Here is a 25,472-nt window from a genome sequence, read left to right as displayed (position 1 = left end):
CTGCGTCGCCTGATAATTGGCCATTGACAAAATCCTTGCTGAATTTGAATAACCAAAAGTACTTGCAACGACGGTAATAGACTGGAAACTCCCAATTGCAATGGATTAATCAGTGATGAGAGTGAGTTGAAGTCTTTCAGGTGTTGACATCAGTGATGTAGTTGGCCATCCTAGCACTATTTGATTCTCTGCGTACTGCCTAGGGGCTAGCACAGACCCACCAAGCGCCCCATGGCCAAGGCAGGTTCCACTGATTGCAGTTCAATCGTGGCGTGAGCTGCCGAGCTTTCAGCCTCAATAGCCTGGAAACTTTACTGTAACTTCACTTTTTCCCGAGCGCGTGCCACTGTGATCAGCCTCGCCAACGAACAACGCGCATCAACGTCGCGATAATTGCGCTCCTCTTCTCTACGCTCTTTTGATTGTCGCATCATCGCGTCGGCTACCGTACCTGCATCCTTGGTTGTGTTTCGGGTGGTGAGCACTGCAAATCGCAAAGATGGCGCCTCAGATGACCAAGAACCAAAAGCGACGAGCCAAGAAGAAGGCTGAGAAGGCTTCCAAGCCCGAGGTAAGCCGCTCTTTCAATGCAGCATCTCCTACTGTGCCATGCAACTCTAACTTGAACCAGGAGACCGCGCAAGTCGAAGATTCCCCCGAAGTTCAGCAAGATGGCGCCGCTCCCGAGTCCGAGAAGCCGGCAGAGAACGGCGAGACGACGAACGGCACGTCCGAGTTGGAAGTTAAGAAAGACGACGCGACCGCTGCGAAGTCTCAACAAACTGATGGCCCAGTAGTGGAAGAGTTTGATTTCGACAACGAGGACCCGGCCTTCGCCATGTACAAGCATGTCTTCACCAAGTTCGGCGTATCCGAGGACAACGACATTGCCAAGGAGGCTAATGCCGGCAACACGGGCGAGGTGTTCTTCGACGACGATGACGATATCCCCGACGAAGAGGAGGAGGGCGCCAACGCGAACAAGATGTCCAAGAAAAAGCGCAAGATGCTGAACAAGCTCTCGATTGCCGAGCTCAAGGCGCTTGTGAAGAAGCCCGAAGTGGTGGAATGGCACGATACATCATCGACAGACCCTCGACTGCTGGTCCAGATCAAGGCGCAACGGAATGTCGTTCCTGTCCCGCCACACTGGTCACTCAAGCGCGAGTACTTGTCATCTAAGAGAGGTATCGAGAAGGCCGCCTTCAAGCTACCCAAGTTCATTGCCGATACGGGAATCACCGAAATGCGAGATGCGGTGCTGGAGAAGCAAGCGGAGCAGACTCTCAAGCAGAAGCAACGAGAGCGTGTGCAGCCCAAAATGGGCAAACTTGATATCGACTACCAGAAGCTCTACGATGCCTTCTTCAGGTTTCAGGAGAAGCCCAACCTGACACGATTCGGAGAGGTGTACTACGAGGGTAAGGAATACGAAACCAAAGGAAGCCACGCCCGGCCGGGTGAGTTGACGGATACCCTTAAGGAGGCCCTCAGTATACCCCCCGGTGCCCCGCCGCCATGGTTGATTAACCAACAACGTTTCGGCCCGCCTCCGTCATATCCGTCGCTACGCATTCCTGGTCTCAACGCCCCCATCCCTGCAGGCGCGCAATGGGGCTTCCAGCCTGGATGTTATGGCAAGCCTCCAGTGGATGAGTACAACCGACCTCTATTTGGTGGTGATATCTTTGGAATTATGCAACCTACACAAGCAGCTCCCCATCGGGCGAACCTGTAGAACGCACCCTATGGGGCGAGCTTCAGCCTCCAGAGGAGGAGTCTGAGGAAGAGGAAGACGAGGACGAGGAGGATGAAGACGAAGACGAAGATGACGGTGGAGCGGGTCTTCAGACACCTTCTGGAATCGAAACCTCTGCTGGTCTTGCCAGCAGTGTGCCTACCGAATACGGCACGCAAACTGAGTCAGTGGCGGGTGAGATGGACCTCAGGAAGAACAGGCGCGGCTATGAGACCGAGGAGAGCACACATCCCCGCTCTGCCTACACGGTCATCCCCGAGCGCCAAGCTCGTGCGGAAGGCTTCTTCGGCAGCGACCGTGCCTACGACCTCAGCAAGAGCAACGCATACGGCGACATGCGTGTGCTTGGCCAGGATGACGACCGGGGCCACAAGAGGAAGAAGCCTGGTGATATCGATGTCGCTCTGGACCCCGAGGCCCTGGCCGAAGGTGGCCTTGGTAAAGATGAGCTTAAGCGACGCTACGAAGAGGGTCGGCGTGACGAGGGTCCTGGCGCGCAGTGGAGGCGAGAGGAGGGTCTCGACGAGATGATTGCCAATGAGAGCCGGAAGCGGCTCAAGAGGGACGAGGAGAAACGGGACGAGCGAAAGAAGTACAAGTTCTAGATTGGGCCCCCTGTCCTGTGTTTGAGGTGGCGACGGCGTTGCTGTACAATTGTATTACCAGGCGAGCATTTCAGGTGTATAAAATTATTATCATAATCGCGATACAGCAGATGTTTTCCCCTATATATGATGATCTTATCCGTGGTACCAGCTTTTGGTACCAGCCCAGTGTGCTCAGGGGTATGATGACCGGCGCTGATCTATGACTGCGAATAGTCTGTCTGGATTGTTTAGTGTGCGTGTGGCTAATATGGATTATGCAAGGAGGTGAAGCTTACCTCTCTCGATAACAATTGGCTTGAAGCTCCAACAGACAGCCGGGAAGTCTTCCTTGTCACGACTCACATCTGTGAGCATACCCCGCATTCCACGATTCCGTAAAGTACTAGGTTGCATGCATCTATCTCCGCACCAATTATCCTGCCGATTGAGTGATCTGACTGTCTCGGTACTTCGATTTCGCTGTCATGGGTGTTGCTCACTGACGCTGGTCACGAGTCGTATCCCGTGATGAAGTGGTCTGAAGTTCTTATGTTGCACCCTGGACCCTACATACATAAGTCCTTGAGCTACCTGGTATTAGCTTTCGCTCTCAGTACCGTTTTGATATGTAGGCTATCTCGTGCACACCAGTACAGTTTGCATCTGCATTAATATTTCACTTAGTGATTCCTTGACCCAGACCATTGGGTTTCCCTGATATTACGAAGAAATCGTCAGCTCCCCATAGGGGAGGGCAGGATCGCTTCAAGCATCTTCCCCAATACTGTGATCAGTGATATCTCACCAACGGCTGAAATTCATCTGGGAGACTGATCGTTGGCCCACTCTCTTATCATCTGCCCCTTGTCTGTTTCCGGTATTGTTCATCATCGATTGCAAGGAGGAATTGATCCAAGACATGACAGACAGGAACCAGTCCTCCGAGAACACGCAGGATGGAAGCGGAGACGACGCCGGTGCGGGGCGCAATGTGAGGCTCGGGGATGAGGCCGAGGAGATCAGCCAAGCTCCTCCCACATACTCGACTACGGCACGCCAGAAAGTTGTAGACGCGGAGAAGCACCCCGAAAGACCCCCAGGTCGGACAGGACCTCAACAATCCGTTCAGATTGACCCGGCTGTGGCGAGGAAGATCGCGGCGAACGTGGATGATTTCATGGTACGAGATCTCATTCCTACCCCCTATTTACTTGTTTCCCTCGTATTCCAGCCATGAAAAGCCGGCATTGAGGTTTCTTCCTCTCTTGTATTACACCTTGGAGCCAGGATGGCAGGACATTGGTGCTGACTCTAGCCACCCACCCATGGCGCGGGCTCCATAGACACTGGTCCACGAAGCCGACGCTGCCAACGAGCGGGAGCGCGACATGAAGCTCTCGACGGCCTTCAAGATCTATCCCAAGGCCATTGGCTGGAGCGCCGTCTTGTCGAGCTGCCTGGTCATGGAGGGGTACGACACCTCGATAGTTGGCTCATGTGAGTGGCTCTAGGCTGTAGGTAATCTCGAGTTGACTGTGCGCATGAAGCTGACGCTGCAGAATACCCAAAAGACTTCGCATACCCGGTCTTCAAGAACAAGTTCGGGGAGCCGGCGCCCAATGGCGACATGGTCATCAGCGCGGCTTGGCAGAACGGGATTCAGGGGGCGACGAATGTGGGCGAGATTATTGGGCTTCAGGTATGTAGCTTCTTCTATAGGTGATGGGTAGTGTTTCTATACTCTTCTGGTTTGGTTTTCGAGATTCCAAACTGATATGCTTGCTCATCCTGCAGATCGCAGGGTGGGTTTCTGAGCGCTACGGCTACAGATGGACCATCATATCTGCCCTCATTGCCATTACGGGATTCATTTTCTTTCCGTTCTTCGCGGAGAGCTTGGTCGTGTTCTTGGTGGGAGAGTTCTTTCAGGGGTTGTCGTAAGCTTTTCTTATACCCCATGACTACTTCTATAGTGGTTCTTGGCGAGCAATAAAGCGTATCCGGTAACAGGAAAGAGTAGCTAATCTCGGGTGCGCAGCTGGGGGTTTTCCAAACAATGACGACGGCTTATGCGGCGGAAGTGTGCCCGGTTCCTCTCCGGCACTATCTCACTGCCTACGTCAATCTATGCTGGATAATGGGCGGCTTCATATCGTCCGGGGTCCTAGTTGGGCTTGTGGATCGTCAAGATGAATGGGGGTAAGCACCTAGTGTTTGTTCACCATCACGCAAGCATCTCTCTCCAACGGGTGTTATGCTGATACAGGTATAAATCATGCAGGTATAAGATCCCGTTCGCGCTACAGTGGATATGGCCGATACCCATTGCCATTGGTTGCTATCTAGCTCCAGAGTCCCCATGGTGGTGCGTCCGGCGTGGTCATAAGGATAGGGCGGAGCGTAGTCTGAAGAGACTTGCGAGGAGGGAGGGCTTCTCCCAGAGAGACGCTGATGCGGCAATGGCTTGTAAGTGCCGTCCCACGACTAAAACTCGGGGCCCTTAGTTCCAGGTCCTCGCCAAGACCTAGCTTATGCCTTACACACTTTACATACAGTGATGATCTACACGGACGAGATGGAGAAGCAGGTCGCCACGGGCACGACGTACTGGGACTGCTTCCGCGGTCTCGACCTGCGACGAACCGAGATCGTTTGCATGACGTGGATGGCGCAGACCATGGCGGGCGGCGCCATCTCGGGCCTGTCGGCCTTCTTCTTCCAGCAGGCGGGCATCTCGGCGGCCGACTCGTTCAAGCTCGGCTGGGGCCAGAACGCGCTGGGCGCCGTGGGCACCACGGCCTCGTGGCTGATCCTCACCAAGGTCGGGCGCAAAACCCTCATGTTCTGGGGCATGGTCGGCATGTTCGTCCTGCTGCTCATCACGGGGTTCATGGGAATACATACGCCGCCCTCGACCGCGGAGGCGTGGACTGCGGGGACCATGGTCGTGCTCCTGACGGCTGTCTCCAACTTCAGCGTGGGGCCTGTCGTCTATACCATAGTGTCTGAGATCCCGTCGACTCGCCTGCGGGCCAAGAGCATCATCCTCGCCCGTAACGCTTATAATGCCATCAACATTGCCTTTGTTAATGTGATTTCCTACCGTCAAGTCACACCGGCGGAGTGGAACTGGGGGCCTAAGGCGGCATTCTTCTGGGCGGGCATGAACGCCATCTTCACAACCTATATCTTCTTCAGGCTACGTATGCTCATCTCGCTTTTCGTTCATGGAGTTGAATTTACTCTTGGGCATACTAGATGAACCAAGCTAACATAGGAGCCTGCTATCCATCACAGCCGAGACTCAGGGCCGCACTTATGCTGAGCTGGATATCTTGTTTGAGAATAAGATTCCAGCGCGTAAGTTTGCGTCCACCAAGATTGACACGCTGGCTAAGGGCACGGAAGGGGCACAGAAGGAGCAGGCAGATCGCCTTGCAGCACCTGCGAGGAGTATGCAAGAGTATACTTGAAGTAAGCAGCTTACAGTTTAGTAGCGGGGTAGTAGTTGCAGAGTGATATGGAACAGAGCAGTTGACTTCAAGTGGCTGAACACGAACAAAGCATCTGCCATGTTCTAAAGAGAAATGTATCTGTAGTATTCTCCATTGGAAAGGTGAAAGATGGGACACCCTTTGAATCAAAATGTGAATAGTTCGGAAGTCCTGTTAGCTCGGGTTTCCAACGTCATCCAGCATGGATATCCCAGCCCCACTCCCATATACGCAACTGTATATATAATCTAGACAAGGTAAGTTCGATGTTGATGGCAACAATCTTTGATGGGAGAATTTGGCTGAAAGTCTCATACAATGACTCCTATCAAAAGCAGTCTCTTATCATGACCAACTGAAAATTTTATTCAGTGTCCTTGGTTTGTAATCATGAGTTGATCGGCCAAGTAAGTCAGTCACAACGGCAGCGGCGCACGGGCCACAATTGAGACGACCGCCACTGCAGTCCATTTTCTTGGGCTTTTCGGGGGCACACTTCCAGTCTTTCCTCCAGCAAAGCAATGCATTCGCCTGCTCGGTTCGAGCGTCAATCAACCTGCGAATGTATGCTCCGTGGATACGCGCCTTACGGTCGGTGGCACGTTCCGCACCCATCAAGACGCGCATAGCTGCTGCCGCCGCCCCCGCCGCCCGGCAGCTTGCTGCTCTCCAACACCAGCGCCGATGCCTGCACGCGTCGACACCCTTGCGGGCTGCCGCCGCTCCTCCTCCCGCAGCGCCGCCGGCCGGTAACCCGAACGACGACAAGCCCGACAACAACAACAAGGACGATACCGAGGCGAACCAAGACGAGAACAACCTCTTTGGCGAGAATGGCCTCAATGGCAACGGCAACGGCAACGGCGAGACCCAGGGCCGGCAGAGGCGGCGCATTAACGGCCCCGCCGTGAGGGCGCGCAGGCGTGCGCCGGAAGACCTTCCGGTCGTCCAGCTCCCCGAGTCCTTCCAGAAAACCCACGTCTACCGCAGCGGCGATGCGCACCAGTCCCCCTTTGTCAGCGTCCAGCAGCAACAGCAGGAGCAGCAAGATCCGCGGGAGCTTGCCCTGTCCGTCGTCCGGAACTTGATCAAAGACACGTTTGCAAAGGACCCGGCCAAGAGTAGGACACAGGCCGTCGCCGCGCATGTATCCGAACTGGTGGAGTTCATGCTGGATCTTAAGAAGGACTCCAAGATAGTTTCGAAGTCTATGCTGGGCGAGACAGCTGTGACGTCAGAACAGGAAAACCCAAGTTCGACATCGTCGCCAGATGAACAGCAGAATACTCAGGCCGGCGATGAAGACCACACTGCGCAGGCCGAGGCCCTGGCGTCAGCGAACCGCATTTGCTTGTTCGCGCTCGGAACCGTGAAAGAGGTTCTCGAGCCTGAAATTCCAAAACGTCCCGACACTACAGAGGAACCCAACGACACCACGGAGGAGGCGCCGTCCCCCAAGACTGATTTCTCCGCAGACTTGACCGAAGCAGAGATATACAAGGCCGGCGCATTGATAGAGGTGCTTTGCCATACCCCCGGGGAGCACCAAGTCGACACTTAAGAGCACGGCATTACGCAGCCTTCTTACCTCGAATATACCTTACAAGCCATATTTGAAGCTCGGCGGACTACATCACCAGGCACTTCAGGAGGTTGTTTCGTCCGTTCGCTCAGACCTTATGGTGGAATGCCCCAAGACTATCAAGACCGAAGTCAAACGCCCCGTCACCATCTTGGATTTCCCCTATTACCGTGGCTCGTCGTGGCCGCGGCACGTCATCAATGACGTCGCCAACGAAGTCGATGCGAACGTTTTGCACCTTACGGCCCAGGACCTAGGGCATATCGTTGGCCCCTATTTGGGACAGGACATTTCACGGGCAGCGGGGCCATGTTCGCTACTCGGCTACAACGCAGCGTCGCATAGCGGAAGGCTGCGGTTACATAGCCAGGAGAACGATGAGAAGGACCCTGAGACCCCATCCTCCATGGGCTTCTTGATCTTCGATAACCTTGACCGGTCCAAACAAAACACGAAGAAATCCCAGACATTACTAGAAGGGCTTCTCGGTGGCGGCTCGAACCGAGACAAGTCGGACAACATGTGGGAAGACCTGAAGATCAACACCGCCCTTGAGCAACTGATCAGCGCCGCCGAGTCTGATGCGGCCGAGCAGAAGCCCCTAATCGTTCATATTCACGACTTCAACGCGTTGGGTCTTGCTTCCAGCGCCATGCTCAACAAGCTTCGAAAATCCGTCGATACCCTCTGGGCTGACGGCCGGAAGATTGTCTTGGTTGGGAGCTGCTCTAGCCCGAATGCGCCAAGGCCCTACCTCGAGGCGCTTCAATACAGCACTGTTGTGGAGCATGTCATGATCCTTCACGCGTCACAATCCGAGGAGCTGAGCTTCCTGGAACACGAGCAGAATGACTTCCTGGAAGAAAACACCAACAATATCAAGGCTACGTTACACTCGCTTTTGAAACCGAGCTACAATGGCGATGTGCCGGAAATTCAGTTCAACATGCAGCTGATAGAAGATGCCGATCTCCGCGCATCGTTTTGCAGTGCAGTGCTACCATTCTCGGAGGTGTACCGGATATGCAAATCCATGATAGGTTCTCGAAAGCAACAACTGGCGGCCTTCGACCAAAACGTATTGGAGGAAGCTCTCCGTCTTGTCCATAGCATAGATGAGGGGCTGGCCGGATTGATCAAGACCAAGCGCCTTTCTAATCGCGAAGACCGCTCGCCCAAGGACCCGTTCTTTGCCAGCCCGCGCAGTGCTGGGGATCCTCGCCAGGAAAACCACGAGGAGCGGCTGCTGTCAGGGCTCGTAGATGCCAAGGATATCAGGACGACCTTCAAGGACGTCCATGCTCCCAAGGAGACCATCGAGTCTGTCCGGATGCTTACCCAGCTGTCTCTTCAGAGGCCTGAGGCCTTCTCCTACGGTGTGTTGGCGACCGACAGAATCCCTGGGTGTCTACTCTACGGTCCTCCGGGAACAGGCAAGACGCTCCTCGCCAAGGCCGTTGCCAAGGAAAGCGGTGCCAACATGATCGAGGTCAGTGCGGCTAGCATTAATAATATGTTTGTTGGCGAGAGTGAGAAGAATGTTCGTGCACTCTTTTCATTGGCCAAGAAAAAGGAGCCCATGGTCATCTTTATCGATGAGGCCGATGCCCTTCTTGGAGCACGAGGGCCGCGCAATGGCGGTAACCAAAGAGAGGTCATGAACCAGTTCCTCCGTGAATGGGACGGTATGGACACCATGAAGGCATTCATCATGGTGGCCACTAACCGGCCATTCGACCTGGACGACGCAGTGCTGAGACGCTTACCCAGGAAGCTGCTCGTAGACCTACCTCTGGAGAAAGACCGGGCCGCGATCCTGCGGATCCACCTCAAGGGCGAGGTGCTCGACGAGAACGTGTCGATCGAGGAGCTGGCCAAGAAGACGCCGCTGTACTCGGGGTCGGACCTGAAGAACGTGTGCGTGGCCGCGGCCATGACGGCGGTCAAGGAGGAGCTCGAGGCGTCGGATAAGCACACGGGGCCGGAGCCGTACCAGTGGGCGCAGAAGCGGGTGCTGAACCGGCGGCACTTCGACAAGGGCCTGGCGGAGATCAGCGCCAGCGTCAGCGAGGACATGTCGACGATGAACGCGATCCGCAAGTTCGACGAGCGGTACGGCGACGGCAAGGCGCGCAAGAGGCGGAAGGGGATGGGGTTCGAGGTTGTGCCGGAGGCGACTGATTCTCATGAGGTGCGGGTCCGAGGCACCAACCGGTAGTCTCAAACTTACGTGTAAACAATTGGTGTTAAGCAGCGCTTGAAGATATTTACTGTACAATATAACGGCTTGTACAACAGTCAGACATGGTGTGTGTGCGGTTTTTCGAACAAACAAGCGGTCAGACTCAGATGGTGTTGGGTATATTGGAAGTAGACAGGGGTTTACATAGAAATAGGGCGTTGCATCCGGCAGCTAGAGCGCCACGCCATACAAATAGGGCGTCAGTGAAAGCGCTGCGTATAGCCAATCAAACTGTACTGCTTTTGCATGAAATCACACCCACCTTGACGAGGACTTGTACCTCTTGGTAGCTACGTTGCTGGTTTGATGCGGCTGGGACATAGTAGAATGTGAAATACGTGATGTCCCCCTAGCTCTTTCCCATACTCTCCACGGCTTTCGATCCTGCCAAACCACCCCCAAACTTTCGACTTCAGCCAATCACATCTTCCCTGATTTCAACCCATTTTTCTTTCCCTTACCAGCAAGTACATCTCTTCCCTCACTGACCATGTCTGACAACTTCGACTACCTCGATTTCAACACCCTACTCAACCAGGCTGCCTACCTTGGCACCCATGCCACCGAGCCCGACCCCGGCCAAGCCAGCCTAACAGACAGCCCCTTCCTGGGCGACGATTCACTTCTCGACTAGTCTTACTACGCTGATACCCAGGGTGCCTACTCGGGCTCCAGCCAGACCGCCAACGCTCATACCGAGGGGCTCGACTTGTACGGGACTGGTGCCGGTGTCAGTAACCAGTCGTTCGGCTGGGCTGCCAACGCTGGATTCAACCAATTCACCGCTCCCGGTTCCCTTTACGAAGACTTCGACATCGACAACACTGCCTTCGATACTGACGGCTTCTTGCTGCCCAACAACACTCAGCCCTTCGTCACGGGAACCGAGCTTGGTGCACTTTCCGTGCCTCCCTTGCCCGCCAACAGCGCTGGGCAAGGGTTCGCTACCGGCGACATCCTGGACACCACCACGGCTCCTGTCATTGGCCAGCAGCGGGCGCGTGACGAGTTTGCCTTGTGGCAGCCTGATGCAGGCTGCGACGCCACCGCCGATCAGTGAGACTTTTTTTTTACATGTTGCTAACAAAAAGGGTGTCAGGGGGACAGTCAATCAACAAGACTCACCTCCAATGAAAGCCAGCCAAGCTTTCAGCGACCAATTGCAGGGACAGGAAGCAGCTGAAGAACCCTTGCCGACTGTATTGCCTCCCCCGGAGTGCATCGGTGCAGCAAATGCGGTTTTTCTACCGATCGTGATTGGAAGTTGGAGATTCATGCACATCGAATGAAACATGCCATTTATGTTTGCAAGGCACCAGATTGTACAGCCTCTTTTGTTGTCGAATCACATTTGAGAGCTCACGAGGCCCATCCCCACGTCCCTGGCCATTCCCAGGTTGAACCCAATGGAGTGTTAACTTGCGCCCAATGTGGCCAGGCTTTCAAGTCCCGATATCAGCAACAGTTGCATGCCAATGACAGTCGGCACAGTCCCTTCTTGTGTGCGTGCGGTGCCACATTCGCCAGAGTAGATGTTATGCAACGCCACATAGATGGTTATGCCACGGATGTCCCCAAGTTCCCATGCAAATTCTGCAAGTTCCATCATGGCAAGCATGGATTCCGGCGCCGGGACCATCTGGTTCAACATCTCCGCGGCTATCATAAGTTCGACGATGAGGAAGTCAGGGAAGCCTGCCCAGCTACTAAGAAGCTTAGGATCCTCCAGCTTCCGACTTGCCCACATCGCGGATGCGAGTTCTTCCGTGACGACTCCTTCCATAAACTGAAATTGTCGGAACAGATGTCACAAAAGCCGTTTTCGACCCAATCAGCTCTCAGCAAGCACTTGAAGGAGATCCACAAGCAGACTCCTTTCCCTTGCGACGTCGAGGACTGCGAGAAGGTTGGGGCCAAAGGCTATATCAGGGAAAAAGACTTGATGAAGCACCGTACTGCGAAGCACCCCGAAGCCACTGAATACAACCCGAAGCCACGCCAATCCGTGTACCCCTGTGGGATTGAAGGCTGCGTTAAGACCTATTCGTCTGCCTCTCAGCGTCACCATCACCGGCTCGTCAAGCATTAGACTGAGGAGCAAAATGGAGCATATAACACATAGAGGCAGTGAGGAGTCTCATAGCCTGTTTCGCTGGATCATTGAAGTACTCAGCATGCACCTGGTAGCAGCAGTTCAGATCATGGTGGTTCAAGTGCCGGTTGCTTCCTGGTGGATGGAAGATGTTTGGTTCTGAAGATGATTTCGGTGCCTGGTTTTGACTTATTCATGGAGGGGGTCAGGATTTACTGGGCACTCATTTCATGTTCAATTTTCTTTCCCATTTCGCTTGCTATTTCTGCAACAAAATTCACTTTAGGTATAGATGTTGATTATCTGCCGCAACCCTCTCGAATCACACTCATTTAGCTTAGATTAATTTGCATTCTGAACCTCACAATCAATTCAAGATACTTACACACAATGTTTGAGAGTATGCAACCAAAAAAAGTCCTTCAGTCTAGCAGTCATAAATGGCCAATGCTCTCTATCATGAAGAGAGGCCCGAGTTATACAATCTCAACTGTTGACTTAGCGGAAATTATGTTATACGGGATGTTGCCACCGAGATATATGCAACCTATCTACTCATATGTGCCAACATCTAGCCCTGGGCCTATGTGGGAACACTACAGTGGCGCCCGTCACAGTTTAGCACGTCGTGTCAGCTTGATATACTGTTGAGCTGGTCTATGCTCTTGGGCGGTCATTTATCACTCGGGTAGTTTCAAACAGTCCTGAGCTTCCTCGCCAGTCATGAGACTACCACATACAGTGGAGAGCCGCAGAGGAAAGCCATGGGTAATTTTGTAACTCAAGATAAGGGACATATCAACAGGCGCTGGGCAGATTTGAGCATACAATATAAAGTCAATAGAATAAAGAATCTCACCAAAACCCCTAGGCAAATGCCAACTTGCTTCAGTTTAAAATATTGAATTTACATGAAGCACTCCAAGATAGTGTACACGTCGCTCTATATAAATGATCATATCACGTATATATGACTGCCGCAGATTGCAATGGCCAGGTCTCTGCCGGTAAGTCTAATATTAGACAAATATGAATCGAAAAAAGCTAGATGTGAAGAACACGATTACTGAGCCAAGATTGTAAAAAGCCCAAGCAGGATTTTGGATTAACTAGATTCACTGACCTTTCTTGTGCCCGACAATGAGGGTATCGTTCGAGATGAGTTGAATGTAAATCCCTTCGAGTACGTCAACAACCAGCACAGAGTTACCAGAACTAGGTAAATACTAGATTCCAATATGCCAAGCGCCAAACGATAAAAAGCCTGTCTCGCAGTCCAATAATTACACGTATTCCCGTGTATCCGTGTCCTTCGAGACTTGACCATTGCTGATATCTTGCTTCCTGGCCCGTAAACAGTAAATCCTTATTTTCTAGGATGGAAATAATGTATTAAAAAACGACGCTTCATACATGTGCACATATGCCCTGTTACAGAGTAAACTTGAATATCAATACTGTGTGCGTATGAAGTAGATACAGAGACTGATTTCGCCTTGAACTCATACCCTGATCTACTCAACAACTCACCTGCACGGAGAACATATCAACTCCATCGGTGTCATGTCTTCTTACTCACTAGACAGTTGAGAGGTTGTGTGCTACGTTTTTTCTCGGACGGCTCATGCCATGTGTTATGAAGATGATCTGCCCGCCGTTGTGCATAGCCTCTTCCAAGCTATGGTAGACTCATCCTCGTATTATTTATTGTCTTGGCCATTTCCCGGGCTGGGACTACGATACGATTTGACCACATATTTCCTCTGCTTCAACTCGATGAACCTCATCTAAGCAAAGGAAGATAAAGACAAATTACGTATCTACCTACGTAAGGACATCGCACAAAAGACTGGAAGCAAGAATCCTCTTTGTAACCTTTCCGGCGTGGAATTCCTTAGATTCGTGATCCTCCATGGGTCGATTAGCGGTTATACTTTTCTCGGTTCTCCAGGCATATATCACTCCAGTAGCGAACCAAAACCACACGAGATGTCAATGCCGGAGCCCTCGACCATACCGATATAATGTTTTCCTGAAACTACACATCAAGCACTCTGCGACTTACTCCATTCCAGTGATACCATGCAGTAGGTGGGGAGTGGATGATAATTAGGTAAGCATTCAAAACCAGGGTTACCGATTCCAGGACCGCAAAGTCCTCAGCTGTACGGTGGCTCATTCCAGAGGATGGCATCCAAGTATGAAAGGTGGCAATGCCGACCAAGTTCCGGAGAAGAGAAGTGAGGACCGTACTTGAAGACAAGTGTATTTGCCCATGCGAAAGAAGGAAAGATGATGTCGCTTCCAGAACGCTCTCAATATTGACTCCTACGTTCTCTGACTAACTTCCAAAAGTTCCCGTGACTTCAGATGCCGACATCTCCGAAACCGCGCACATGTCGATCTAGTGCCATCTGCCGGTCCCGGAGGGTGGCAAAGCGGAAGACCCGCCACGGCCATTTTTCAAAGTCGTTGGCTCAGTCGGGGCTCCGGCAGGGGCAGTCGCACCATGTCCACCTCGGTGCTCAAGTTTACCAGGAGATCCGTCAATATACCAGGCCCATCTCGAGACCTAAACGGAGTCCAATTATCACCTCAAGTTGAACGATTCGCTGGTAGATTTCTTTCTGCTGTCTTCGACTCGGCCGACTGTACCAACCCATAGCCACCAGTGGGTGCCGGATTTAATACCTCTCATAATGAGATCGCTTAAACCTTGGGATTCGCAGATCTTCTCGAACCCTGCCCTTGAGCTCTGCCTCTCTACCTGCCCTACCGGAAGCCCTTGGCTTGCTGATCGCATTCTCTAATATAACAAATCCACGTAGTTGTAACCTTGCATGGAGATGCCCTCATGTCCGCATTCTGGGTTCTCTGTTAACTTCACCCGATCTCTTGCCTTTGTTCCCTCCTCGCACGCGAGAAAACCTGTCTTGCCAGGCACAGAACCGCCCACTTCGGAACACTACCTCCGAGTGGAAATGTCCCATCTCCGAGACGGAACTCACTCGTCATGGGGTTCATTACCGGAAACCGCCGCGTGCAACAAAAATGACTATGGTGTCAAGATCGTCCTTTTCTTTGGCTATTTCCATTCTCTTCCATATTTGGAACCCACTTAGTCCCATTCTGCCACTCAGTCCTTGGGAAAAGTTACTCACACATCACTCGTGATCACTTACACACACTTAACCTCACAACAGCCCCTTCTGAGCTTCATCGCGTATTCTTTCGTTGAATATTTTCATGTTCTTAGTATTACATAATCACGGGAGTGAATAGTGCCGATCTTGGCCTCTTCCGAATTCATTTTTCTGTCTTTGACTGACAGACCTCTTCTCACCAGAATCTCGAGGGTTAGCCTCCCAAAATAGAGAGCCGACCCCGCATTCGAACCGGAATTCAATGCATTTCAATTCGCTGCCTATATGCCTAGGGTATGCTGCGACGAAATAATCGTAGGCGGCTTCGATTCAAGCACGCACACTATTAGGAGATTGTTTAACTCGGTGTGCTTTCTTGAACGCACGCACACAGAAACACATGCCCCATCTACACGGGCGCGGTCGCTGTAGTCGTCGTAGCTGCGGTACTCGTAGTCGCGGTAGCGGTATCTGCAGCAGCAGCTGCAACAGTTGCAGAACTATCTGTTGCTGCCGGAGCGGGAGCTTCTATGGCCGCCGCCACCGCCTCCTTCGTCTCCTTCTCCTTATCGTAACACTCATTGCAGCGCCAATGGAGACCCCTTTCTACAGGAATCTTGGCATCGTCTCGGATGCAGTCATGATGGTACATGGGTTGGTCGCAGTCCTGTAAACACGGCTCGTTAGCTCTACTTCAGCCCCCATAGCGTTAAATCCTCATGCTGGTGGTACCCACCAAATTGCTGCAGATCAATGTGCTCGGTCCTGAAATGGACAATCCGCAAACATTGCAACCCGACCGCGACTTGATCTTGGGTGAAGTCGCTGGTGATCTCAGCTCCGACGACTCGACCCGAGCCGTTGACCTGGCCTGCCGTGCAAGCGCGAGTGCCTGAACGACTGTGTCCTCCGAGAGGGCATCCCTGGCCTTCAGGTAGGCCAGGTGTTTCATCGCCTCATTCATGCGGTTTTGCGTAGATGCGATCCACGTCGCCTTCTCGCGCACAAAATCAAGATACACATCTTGTAGGTGCGGTGCCATTGTCGCCTTCTCCCTTGACGCAAACGCATCCCATTCTGCCGCATATTCCTTCTCATCGGGGTGAACATCGCTGTAATCCTTAATTATGTCACGATGCTTCTGCAAAAGCCACGAATTGTCGATCTGCGGCTCATCTACCCGCGAACCGGGCTCGAGTCTGCACTTGCTCAAGCGATCATATAGGTCTTGGCTGGTCTGAGGAATCCATTGCTTGGTTTCCCGTGGTTTCACCTGCTTAGGTAGTTGCTACAGCTTGGTCAGCGCACACTTCGAAATGAGATATTGGGCCACGCCGTTCCGGGCCACTTACCGAGATTGACTTGGGTCGTGAACGGCTTCTGGCCTTCTGAGGCGATTCGTCTTCATCTTCATCGCTCTCCCCTTCGTCTGCGCTGATCGGCTCAAAGAGGTCATAAGACCTGATAGACTTGGGCGTCTGTTGGCCGTGGTTTGTGATAGCGATGCGCCAGCCAGTTCGTGTACTATGATCAAAAGCATATTTGAACTCGCGATGAACATGCATGTGCATCTTCAGCTGGTCAATCGACAGATGCGTAGCAAAGCAGTGGATGCAGGTCCAGCTATCCAGCGTACATAGCGCGCCGCTGGGCAAGTGCCACGTCACCACAGCAGCGTCGGCACTCAGTTCCCCGAGCTTTCGCTTCTTCCGCTCCTTGGGCTCCTTGCCCCGGGCTTTGTCGCTCAGCTTCTTCAGGTTGTACGTTTGTGGTTTTCCACGATTGCGCAGGGGCCTGCTCGGAGTCGTCGCCTCGCCCTCAAGCTCTTCGTCGTCCACCAAGCCGTCTGCGTCATCGCCCAATTGTCCGTTGACCAGAGTTTCAGCCCTGCCGTTCACGTGACCATTGGTAAGAGGCTCTAGAGCACCGTTCAAGCTCGAGTCCTTGATATCGGGCGGACTGGCGCTCTCTGTCGACGGAAGCGGTCCAACAATAGTAGAAGAGGTCCAGCGCAGATCCATATCCATCCAGAACGGATCCAGAATCCGAGCCGTATCCCCAGATCCCCTCCTGAGCCGGACTTGCGACGCCACGCGACCTTTGCTGTATGCATACTTGATTTGCGATTGTAGCGACCATTTCCGCGGAGAGCTTGAAGGCGTGTGCATGCTCTCTTGGCCATGAAGCAAGTATCTCGGGGGCCAATTGGGGTCTCCGAATGACTCCAGCTCTGCAAGGATGAAGTAACAGTCGTCCAGATCAAACCCCTGGTTGTCGTTGCGTTCGACATAGAGCTTCTCTGCGGCGACCTCGAATGGCTGCGGCAAATGGATCCTCACAGCCTCACAGACACCAGTGACGCCACAAAACTCTTTGATTGTGCACATCTGACTGTCACAATAAAGAGGGCGCATTTCCACGCCGGCCAACCACTTGAAGATGGTGATCTTGCAGCGCGCGCGGATGCTGGGGGTGTCCTTCTTCACGGGAGAACCCCCGTTGACCATGCCGTTGGTGGCCGGCTTGGGCCCGTCGTTGCGCCATATCCGGAGGACCTCGATGCGAAGAACCCTCTGGGAATCGGCTGGCGGGGGTTGCTGAAATAGAGCCGGGACGGACGCAAAACCATTCATTCCGAGGCTGTCGTCGGTAACGCGACGTCTTTTGGCTGGCCTGGGACTTTGGTCACCGGTCGCCGGCTTCTCCCCATTGGTGGAGGATGAGACAAAATCTATAGTTGTCTTCCAGATACGATGAAGAAATGGCGAATCGCGTTTGTACGGTGTGGTTGCTGCCATCTCTGGGCGGAGACATCAGTGCAAGTAGCCCCCTCGAGTAGCGGCTGCCGTGGTCTATGCAAAGCAAGATGTAAGTCAGTGGGAACGGCCAAGAATGAGCCTTTTCCACACACACGAGCAAAGGTAGGCCTATTAGTGGATAACCATTATCATGTATGTTACGCCGAAGTTTCAAAAAGGATGACGGATTTAGAGAGGCGAGTAACAATCGCTCAGGAAGGCGATTGTAGCCTTCTGTGCAGTGGGCAACCGAAAGAAAGAATGAAGGGGGAAAAGAGGGCAGGATAAAACTGCTCGCGTAACTTGATGGATGGATGGATGTGAGGGATTGGAAGGGATTGAGACGGGACGTGATGGATGAGATGAGATGAGATGAGAATGCGACTAGGTTTAGAAGGACAGAGAGAAAAGGCAGCAGCACCGGGGGCCGGCAACAGCAAATCTGAGTTTAGAGGCGTGGAAGTAGTAGAGGACCATTCATCGAATCGATCAACCGAGAACCAACTCAATGCCCAGTCTACTACTGCTACGACACATCAACAACAATTAAGCTTAACTTGCAGCAAGTACAGACAGCACGGAGGCAGGACTGTCGCAACCCGGCCGTATGTAAACAAGGCAGGCAATGCAGGAAGGGAGTGTAGAGAAAAGAGAGAAAGAGAAAGAGAAAAGGGGGCAAGGCAACAATACACCCAGGCGCACACACTCACACACTATGGGACGTGGTGTGTCGTGTGCGTGGTGGTGAGCGTGTAGTGTCGAGTGGTCGGGATGGATGGGTATGGGTATTTGATGTAATGTATGCAATGGATGCGCAGTTCACGGTTGCGAAAGGGAAAGAGAAGTAAAAGAGACGCGTACCGTGCCAAAATCAGACCCAGCTCGCCGCACACCCATCGACAGGGGGTTTCGGGTCTGGCTGTTGTGTCCTTGTCGCCTGCTGTCCACAAAAACTCGCACTGGCCTTTTTCTTTCTTCTTCCTTCTCAGGGACGGCGGAAGATCGCGTCACGTGCCGACGCCGACTATTTCTCGGGGGAGAGTAGAGACAGGCGCTCCGTGAAACTTGGGGAAAATAAAAAGGTGACTTTAGAAGGAGGAAGGGAAGCGCCGGGCGCGTGAAAGTAAAGAATCGGCCAAGGGAACCGTGCCGATTGAATGTGGATGCCAATCAAATGGAACTAGTGATGCCAAGCAAGCAATTCAATGCGACTCTGGTCATCTACTGGCTGCTGCTATTCGAGGCTCTTCTGTAGCGACAACCAGCCCGGAACTCTATGCGAGACGTAGCTATTCGGGAAAATGTTGCAGTGCCCAGGCGAGAATGTGTGTTCGGTTGGGCGCGTGAGCAGGACCAGGAAGGGTAGAGGATTATGTGATGTGAGTGAGCAGCCAACACCGATTATTCTCTTCGCCTAAGGCGAAAACAGGAATAGCATGAGGTTGCACCTTGCTCCCAAGCCATTCCTGACAAAACCCGGACCCCACTACGGACCTGCATCTAATTATATTCCCAAGTCTCACTCCCAGAATCTTCTTTCTCGATTTTTCCCACGTCGACGATATACTTGGACAACTCCAAACCCTAGTGTACCCTGTATTCCATGTCGGCTCTAGCATCCCATCTACTCAGAGAAGGCTGAAATGTAAGTCTGACCCCTCTTACGGCCCTTGCAAGAGAACCTGCTAACATGCGAAGAGTCCAAGGCCACCAGCCTTCTCCCCGAACATGGAGATTTTGCAAGCCATGTTGTAGGCTCAGAGGTTTTCTGGAGTCTTTGCTTGTACTATTATGTCTCGGTTGTATAAGGGAGAGAAAGTCCAGACCGACTTCGTTGCAAACGAAACTCTGGACAGCCTGTCGTCGACGTGGTCGTTTTTACCTGCCAAAGACGCCAGCAGCCACTGTATGCCACCCCTACTCTCACAGGACGGACAACCAGCAAAGTTCTACTTCCCAATAAGTAGCGACTTTCTAAATCGGAATTACAAAGACGAGTCATTTGACTACACGCCCTGCAAGCTTCTATCCAGAGAGCCATGTTGATGGAAATTGGCTTGGGAAGGGCATCATATGGGGGAGCTTCGTGTTGTAGCACAAAGAGTGATGCTGAATCGGCCAGGATGACAGACTACTGCTGCCCGTGACTTATTTCACGATTGCAGAAAGTTACCACACTTTCATCCACGACCATCATCGGAGCGCGACAGGGCACATGCAACATTGGAGCGAGCAACGATGCAGGCCGGCCATGGCCCAGTCAGCTGTCCTGACGGTGATAGTCGGAGTTTACTGGGCCAGAACGCAGCAGCAGATGGGGCGTCTTCAGCATCCCGACTTACAGCACAAGTTGGCCGTGTTCTTGGCAGAAGCTTCTGATCGGTACCTTGTTTACTTCAGGGGACCACTTGAGGCCGGCGACGTCGCTGATTGGCGGGTGCTCCTTGACAGGGCGCACAGACTGTTCCACCGCCGCTTATCGCAGAGGGCGGAAGTGGGTCGCTGTTGAACGATAAGCCCATTTCACGCTAACGTTGGAGCGATGATCAATTGAGTGACTGCACCTTCCGTCGTCATCGCATTCATTCGATTGTTTCCTACCTTGACCATTTCGCGAAAAGGCCAGCTCTTGCAGTCGCAGTCGCCTCCCTTCTTTACTGTTCAAAATGGTCATGATTCTATAGGGGACTCGCTCAAACCTACTCCAGCGTCCGGGCTTGCAACTTGAGCCACAAAGAACACCGCGTTCGACTTGGCCACTGCCCTGGGAACCTCTTTGGCCCAGAACGTGAATCTGCGCGGTTCTGCTTCAGCCCTCCCCACTACGCTCACCTCACCTCACCTCACCTCACCACGCACCTGTTGAACGCCCTTTCACGCTACATCGCTGCGATCCAAGATGGCGAGTAGCTCGGACGAGGATTTCGGCGCCGACTCCGACTACAAACGACCTCGAACCCCTACCCGCCGATTGCCAGCCCGAACCGCGAAACAGAAGATACCTGTGCGCACCACTCGTGCTAGCGCTTGCAACTATCGCGAATCTTCTGATGATGACTCAGATGGTTCTGCCTCTGACGCCGATTCATCTGCAGATCAGACGCTCAGTGTCGAGGCCAACGGTGGAAAGCGCAAAAGAGCCGCCAGTAGCAGTCAGGATGTTCGCCGCTCGAAACGCACCCTTCGCAGTGCTGGCTCGCCCAGAACACCCCAGCGACCACGCAAGCGAAACAGCCCTGTCAAGAAGAAAACACCCACGAACAATAGTGCAACCAGGACTGCGGCCATTCAGTCACGGGATGTGTGCAGCTTGGCTGGCGATTGGGCAACACTCCCATACCTAGTGTGGCGCACCATCTTTGATGAAATCGCCGCGCCTCTGCGCGATCTATCAGCCCGCGAGGAGGTTAAATCCGAGGCTTCACGCACGCTCCTAGCATCTGCCCGGGCGTCGAAGATCTTGGCCGAACCTGCCTTGACCGCGCTGTATCAGACACCACCTCTGACACCGCTCTCGACACACCAACTACTTCACACACTTATGACGCCTCCAGAGTCGACCATGTTCAACTACCGACCGAAGATTGAGGTGCTGCGTATCGAGGTTGAACAAACGCTTAGCAGGAAGAACATGGGCACATACCTCAATCTTAAGGAGCTACTTCAGTATCTGCCCCGTCTCAAGCACATCGACTTGTATACAGCCCTTGATGCGAAACCTTGGCGTCAACTAGACCAGTCGGTTCGTTGGAAATATTCGCCGGAGCTGTTCAACGCTTTGCAGTCCATGCCCCCTATGGGCAATCCCGAGTTAACCGATGAGGGCCTGACGTACCTGCCTCTGGAGAGTTGGAGCTGGAGTGCTCGTCTTATACCCTCTGCCTGGTCCATGGACGAGATCCGCTCAATACATTCAGCGCCAAGCTTCCAGTTCCTTCGCAAGATCACCTTCGTCAACTTCCAAGTCCCGTCAGTAACAAGCAAGATTAAGGATCCAATTGCCATTGCTGCCATGGACAACCCCGTCATCCAAGATTTCGCCTCTACCATTACACTGTTGCCGAAGCTGGAGCATTTGGTATTGGAAGCTTCGACCGTGGCGAACGGATCTCTACTGGAGCAGTTGCCGAGAAATCTGAAACATTTTGAGCTCATCAACTGTTGGGACGTCGAGGCCGAGCATATGGTCGATTTCTTGCGAGATCGCGGCCATTCCCTCAAAAGCATCGTGCTCAACCATTGCCAGTCTCTCAGTCTTCAGTTCTTACCTATATTGGGCACAGCTTGTCCAGATCTGGAGGAGATTCATGTGAACACAAAATACTTCCGCCACCATGAGTTCTACAACGATGATCAGCCGTTCTGGGATGTTTTCCTAGAGCCCGAGCAGATCCCGACCTGGCCGACCAAGCTACGGTGCATCGATATGCAGCATCTCCAGTTCAACGAGGCTTATCGGGCCGCGCACATCTTTTGTAAGAGCTTGGAGACCAGCGCTCATCGTCTGCCTCATCTTCGCAAATTGGCAATTGACATCAAGCTCAAATGCAATCTCAACGTGCGAACGAAACTGCGGAATTACTGGACCCCGCGATTGCAAACTATCTTCAAGCGGCCCCTGGTTGTACCCACTTCGGTGGCAGATGCTTCTCGTTTGGCTAAGCAACTTGAGCAGCAGGCGGTGTTAGAACCTGGACGTCGCAAGAGCCTCAAAGCTTGCTCGACGCCCATGCGACGGAGTGTTCGCATTGCTGAAATCATATCCAGTCCCGATGTGACACAAGACGAGGCATCAGCTACAAGTGGCAGAGAGGGTCAGTCGAAGGGGGCAGGTCCGAAAAGAAGCCCGACGACTTGGCAACGAGAGCTATGATGCCGATGGAGAGAGCGATGACGAGCTTTCCGCAGAAGTCTACACCGACCCAACCAAGAACTCGCCCGTGCAACGTTTGTGCAATATCGTCGAGATCCAACTCGACAACTCACGAGTCGTTGAGGAGCAGTTTGCCATGGTCGACTTCCGTGGCGGCCCAGAGTCCGAGGAGGAAGAGGAAGATCCTGACTGGAACGGCCGTGACGAAGATTTCGATGATTGACGAACGCCCTCCTGTCCGAATCTCTGCGCCGTGCACAACAATTGCTGCTTGGGCCATCTCTGCTGTACGACTACTCATTTTGCTTGGCGTTGCGAGGAGTCGATTTTGTTTTTTCTGCAATTATTACGACCCTGAATCGCCACCAAGCTCACCCACTTCTGACGGATTGTATGGATGAACTTGCGTGGCCATGTTTGGCATTATAGGAGCCTGTGAAAGGAGCCTGGCTAGGATGACCTGATACCCCAAAACAAACATACGAAGGCACGTCAACATGTGCCCGTTTGCATCATGAAATATTATTGTAATGACATAGAAACCAAAGATACTGCATATAGTTGCGATGAATGCACAAAACGTTATGCATCCTGGTTTTCTTTTGGCCCATGTCTGCCTGGATACATGTACGAATTTGATGGGATGAATGGCAATAAGATGAGAGCCAATACTTCTAACCCTTGACAGTCTTTCACAAGTGGGGCTTACCTTCGTGGACACCATAATGAGACTGTCATGTCTGGTCTCACTGGGCACCATGGTGAGTTAAGTATGCCAGTGAACCCTTCGATTGATAAGCAACCTTGTACAGAAATTGGTCTTCGTTTGGTGGGCCTGAAGCGGCTGTTCATGATGATCCTTGTTCATGATCGACTACACGCAATACTAAAGATTTACATGTGAACTGTTGTAACTATAAGGGATATTTGATCCTCGAGTTTGAAGCGCCTCTCGGTTCTTTCATGAGTGGGATGTTGGTCTGAAGGCGGATAGGCAGGTACACGTAAGTGAGTCGTCAGGATCATGAGAATGACTGAAGGCAAAACGGCACGAAGCATGTAGCCTGCTGCTCATTTATTATTTACTTCATCTGTGACGCTCCGTTTTTCGCGGCCAGTCTGCCGCTTCCCACAGAAAGGGTGTACTCTGGGGCTCAACAAAACCTTCTTTCAGAGACCCGACCGAGAGGACATTCGACCCTGTGTAGGACCTTCATGTGATCTTTCGGTGACAACGCGCTGGAGGCTCAGAGTTGACAGCGGGTAATGCTGCTCCAATACACGAATGATCTTCTCTTATTGCGTGTGTAGTCACGTAAATGTCTCCCTGCGGCTGACACCCACGCATCTACTTGTCTGCGGACCACCACATAGGCTGGTAGGTTGATATTGATCAGACCGTCATCCGTTACTCCTTCGGAGTGACAGTGGTTGTTATCATCGTGCCACGAGCATGGATCTACGGCTCTGCCAACATTTTCTCGGTGCCTCATAAGGTGCTTGATCTGATTTCTCATATCCTGGCCGAGTACGGACGGGGTAGCTTCCGCCGGATAGGAGGTTGGACTGGGGATATGACACAAATTCTTTGGCCCAGTGCTCACCATGGCTCATTCTCCAAGTTTCTTTCTGGAATTTCTGAACCTTCAGTTAGGTAGAGAGGTTTGACCAGAGGAGAGGCCTTCTGGTTTTCACCTATTGGGAACATGACACCATAGTAGCAATCAGCTTTGGATTACTCATCGTTTTTGATACTACAGCTGCCCCAAATCATCGTGTTTTATCATACCATCTCGTGTAGACTTCTTGAATATCCCCTTCCATGCACCATTATACCCATGGCTACTTTATTTTTCCATTCATATCGGAGTTGTTAAGCTGGGCTGCTACAGGAGAGTTATGATACGTCCGGGACTATATAGCGGTTGCTCTGGTCCGCAATAGAAAAACGGTCGTGGGTGACAAATATTTTGATCGTTTGTTTCCCGGCCCCTGAGATGTGCCCTTGTACCAAGATGATTTGCTATCATGATGTTAGCCATGGAGAGTATCATCCAACCTTGTAAGTAAGTTAACTATTATTTGCATTCTCAAAGCTTCCGCATTTGTAATAACCTCACCAGGAGCCCTTTACAAAGTTCTTCAGAGCCTCACAGTAACTTGCAGTGCTGGATATGTGTATACAATACACCGGTTTGAGAGCCAGAATACAAATAGGCAGGTGAGAGAACTTCGAGCAACTTCCGTGTCTCGGGAATAGCTGGCACATACTTGTTTTTTTTTTTGTCCTATTGCTTTTCGACTCATACAGGCAGGCCAGCGGAAACAAGTGACTCAAAACCGAGCAAACTCAACACACACATTGGCTCAAAAAGAAGGTATTAGCTGGCACATACATGTGGTGCATGGGTGGTCTCGAAATCCATATCACGTCTCAACCCCCCTTCATACATCTAGCAAAGACTCGTATATTGAACAGGCAATTTATTCTTAACGTTGATGCAGGTTCACTCTTACTCTGCTAGTTGCGTGTCTATTCCACCTGTTGGCTTGTTGGATTGTCATTGAACGGTAGCTGCGTAGCTGAATCAATTGTTGAATTTTACCAAACCCAAGGCCGGTTCAGCACTCGGAAACCCTATGAAGCCGGGTCAAAGTTGAAGACGACAACGAAGCAGATCGAGTGACTCGCTACTGTCAAGGCATCCAGGCAGTAAAGAGTCGCTCGGGTCAGCGGCATCGATCTCAGCTCTTACAGCTGATTGGTTGAAGCAGCGCAATCTCATCATCACCAGCGTCATCATGTCAAGAGATATTCAAACTCAGAATTTGAGGTGATACTTTTGATTTATATTATTAATATCTATATTCATTTCCATTTTATTCAATCGCGTACAGTTTT

General features: G+C 52.2%; 8 protein-coding genes across 8 annotated transcripts; 7 read left to right on the top strand and 1 right to left on the bottom strand.

Moving 5' to 3' along the window:
- Positions 1–499: 499 nt before the first annotated feature.
- On the top strand, positions 500–2,364 carry PG997_001385 (Pre-mRNA-splicing factor; the record flags this gene model as incomplete). The annotated part of the gene is made up of 3 exons (XM_066805700.1): positions 500–571; positions 632–1,656; positions 1,716–2,364. The coding sequence occupies 3 exons, from the start codon at positions 500–502 to the stop codon at positions 2,362–2,364; spliced, it is 1,746 nt and encodes a 581-aa protein (XP_066675473.1).
- A 901-nt stretch (positions 2,365–3,265) lies between these two features.
- PG997_001384 (MFS transporter- SP family- general alpha glucoside:H+ symporter) lies at positions 3,266–5,819 on the top strand (the record flags this gene model as incomplete). The annotated part of the gene is made up of 7 exons (XM_066805699.1): positions 3,266–3,526; positions 3,690–3,843; positions 3,894–4,045; positions 4,141–4,283; positions 4,628–4,812; positions 4,902–5,549; positions 5,644–5,819. 7 exons carry the CDS (start codon positions 3,266–3,268, stop codon positions 5,817–5,819), a joined length of 1,719 nt encoding a protein of 572 aa, XP_066675472.1.
- Positions 5,820–6,402: 583 nt separating this feature from the next.
- On the top strand, positions 6,403–7,401 carry PG997_001383 (uncharacterized protein; the record flags this gene model as incomplete). Its single annotated transcript, XM_066805698.1, has 1 exon — positions 6,403–7,401. One exon carries the CDS (start codon positions 6,403–6,405, stop codon positions 7,399–7,401), a length of 999 nt encoding a protein of 332 aa, XP_066675471.1.
- Positions 7,402–7,519: 118 nt separating this feature from the next.
- On the top strand, positions 7,520–9,640 carry PG997_001382 (spastin; the record flags this gene model as incomplete). Its single annotated transcript, XM_066805697.1, has 1 exon — positions 7,520–9,640. One exon carries the CDS (start codon positions 7,520–7,522, stop codon positions 9,638–9,640), a length of 2,121 nt encoding a protein of 706 aa, XP_066675470.1.
- Positions 9,641–10,154: 514 nt separating this feature from the next.
- On the top strand, positions 10,155–10,724 carry PG997_001381 (uncharacterized protein; the record flags this gene model as incomplete). The annotated part of the gene is made up of 2 exons (XM_066805696.1): positions 10,155–10,297; positions 10,400–10,724. 2 exons carry the CDS (start codon positions 10,155–10,157, stop codon positions 10,722–10,724), a joined length of 468 nt encoding a protein of 155 aa, XP_066675469.1.
- A 477-nt stretch (positions 10,725–11,201) lies between these two features.
- PG997_001380 (uncharacterized protein) lies at positions 11,202–11,753 on the top strand (the record flags this gene model as incomplete). The annotated part of the gene is made up of 1 exon (XM_066805695.1): positions 11,202–11,753. One exon carries the CDS (start codon positions 11,202–11,204, stop codon positions 11,751–11,753), a length of 552 nt encoding a protein of 183 aa, XP_066675468.1.
- A 3,555-nt stretch (positions 11,754–15,308) lies between these two features.
- PG997_001379 (uncharacterized protein) lies at positions 15,309–17,697 on the bottom strand (the record flags this gene model as incomplete). Its single annotated transcript, XM_066805694.1, has 3 exons — positions 15,309–15,566; positions 15,636–16,187; positions 16,252–17,697. The coding sequence occupies 3 exons, from the start codon at positions 17,695–17,697 to the stop codon at positions 15,309–15,311; spliced, it is 2,256 nt and encodes a 751-aa protein (XP_066675467.1).
- A 2,899-nt stretch (positions 17,698–20,596) lies between these two features.
- Positions 20,597–22,793, top strand: PG997_001378 (uncharacterized protein; the record flags this gene model as incomplete). The annotated part of the gene is made up of 2 exons (XM_066805693.1): positions 20,597–22,511; positions 22,543–22,793. The coding sequence occupies 2 exons, from the start codon at positions 20,597–20,599 to the stop codon at positions 22,791–22,793; spliced, it is 2,166 nt and encodes a 721-aa protein (XP_066675466.1).
- Between the last annotated feature and the right edge of the window lie 2,679 nt (positions 22,794–25,472).

This window comes from Apiospora hydei (genome assembly GCF_038363865.1).
Source record: "Apiospora hydei strain CBS 114990 chromosome Unknown utg000002l_segment0_segment0, whole genome shotgun sequence".
Lineage (NCBI taxonomy): Eukaryota > Fungi > Ascomycota > Sordariomycetes > Amphisphaeriales > Apiosporaceae > Apiospora > Apiospora hydei.
The sequence above is the reverse complement of the archived record's forward strand: the minus strand, read 5'-3'. Positions and strand labels throughout refer to the sequence as shown.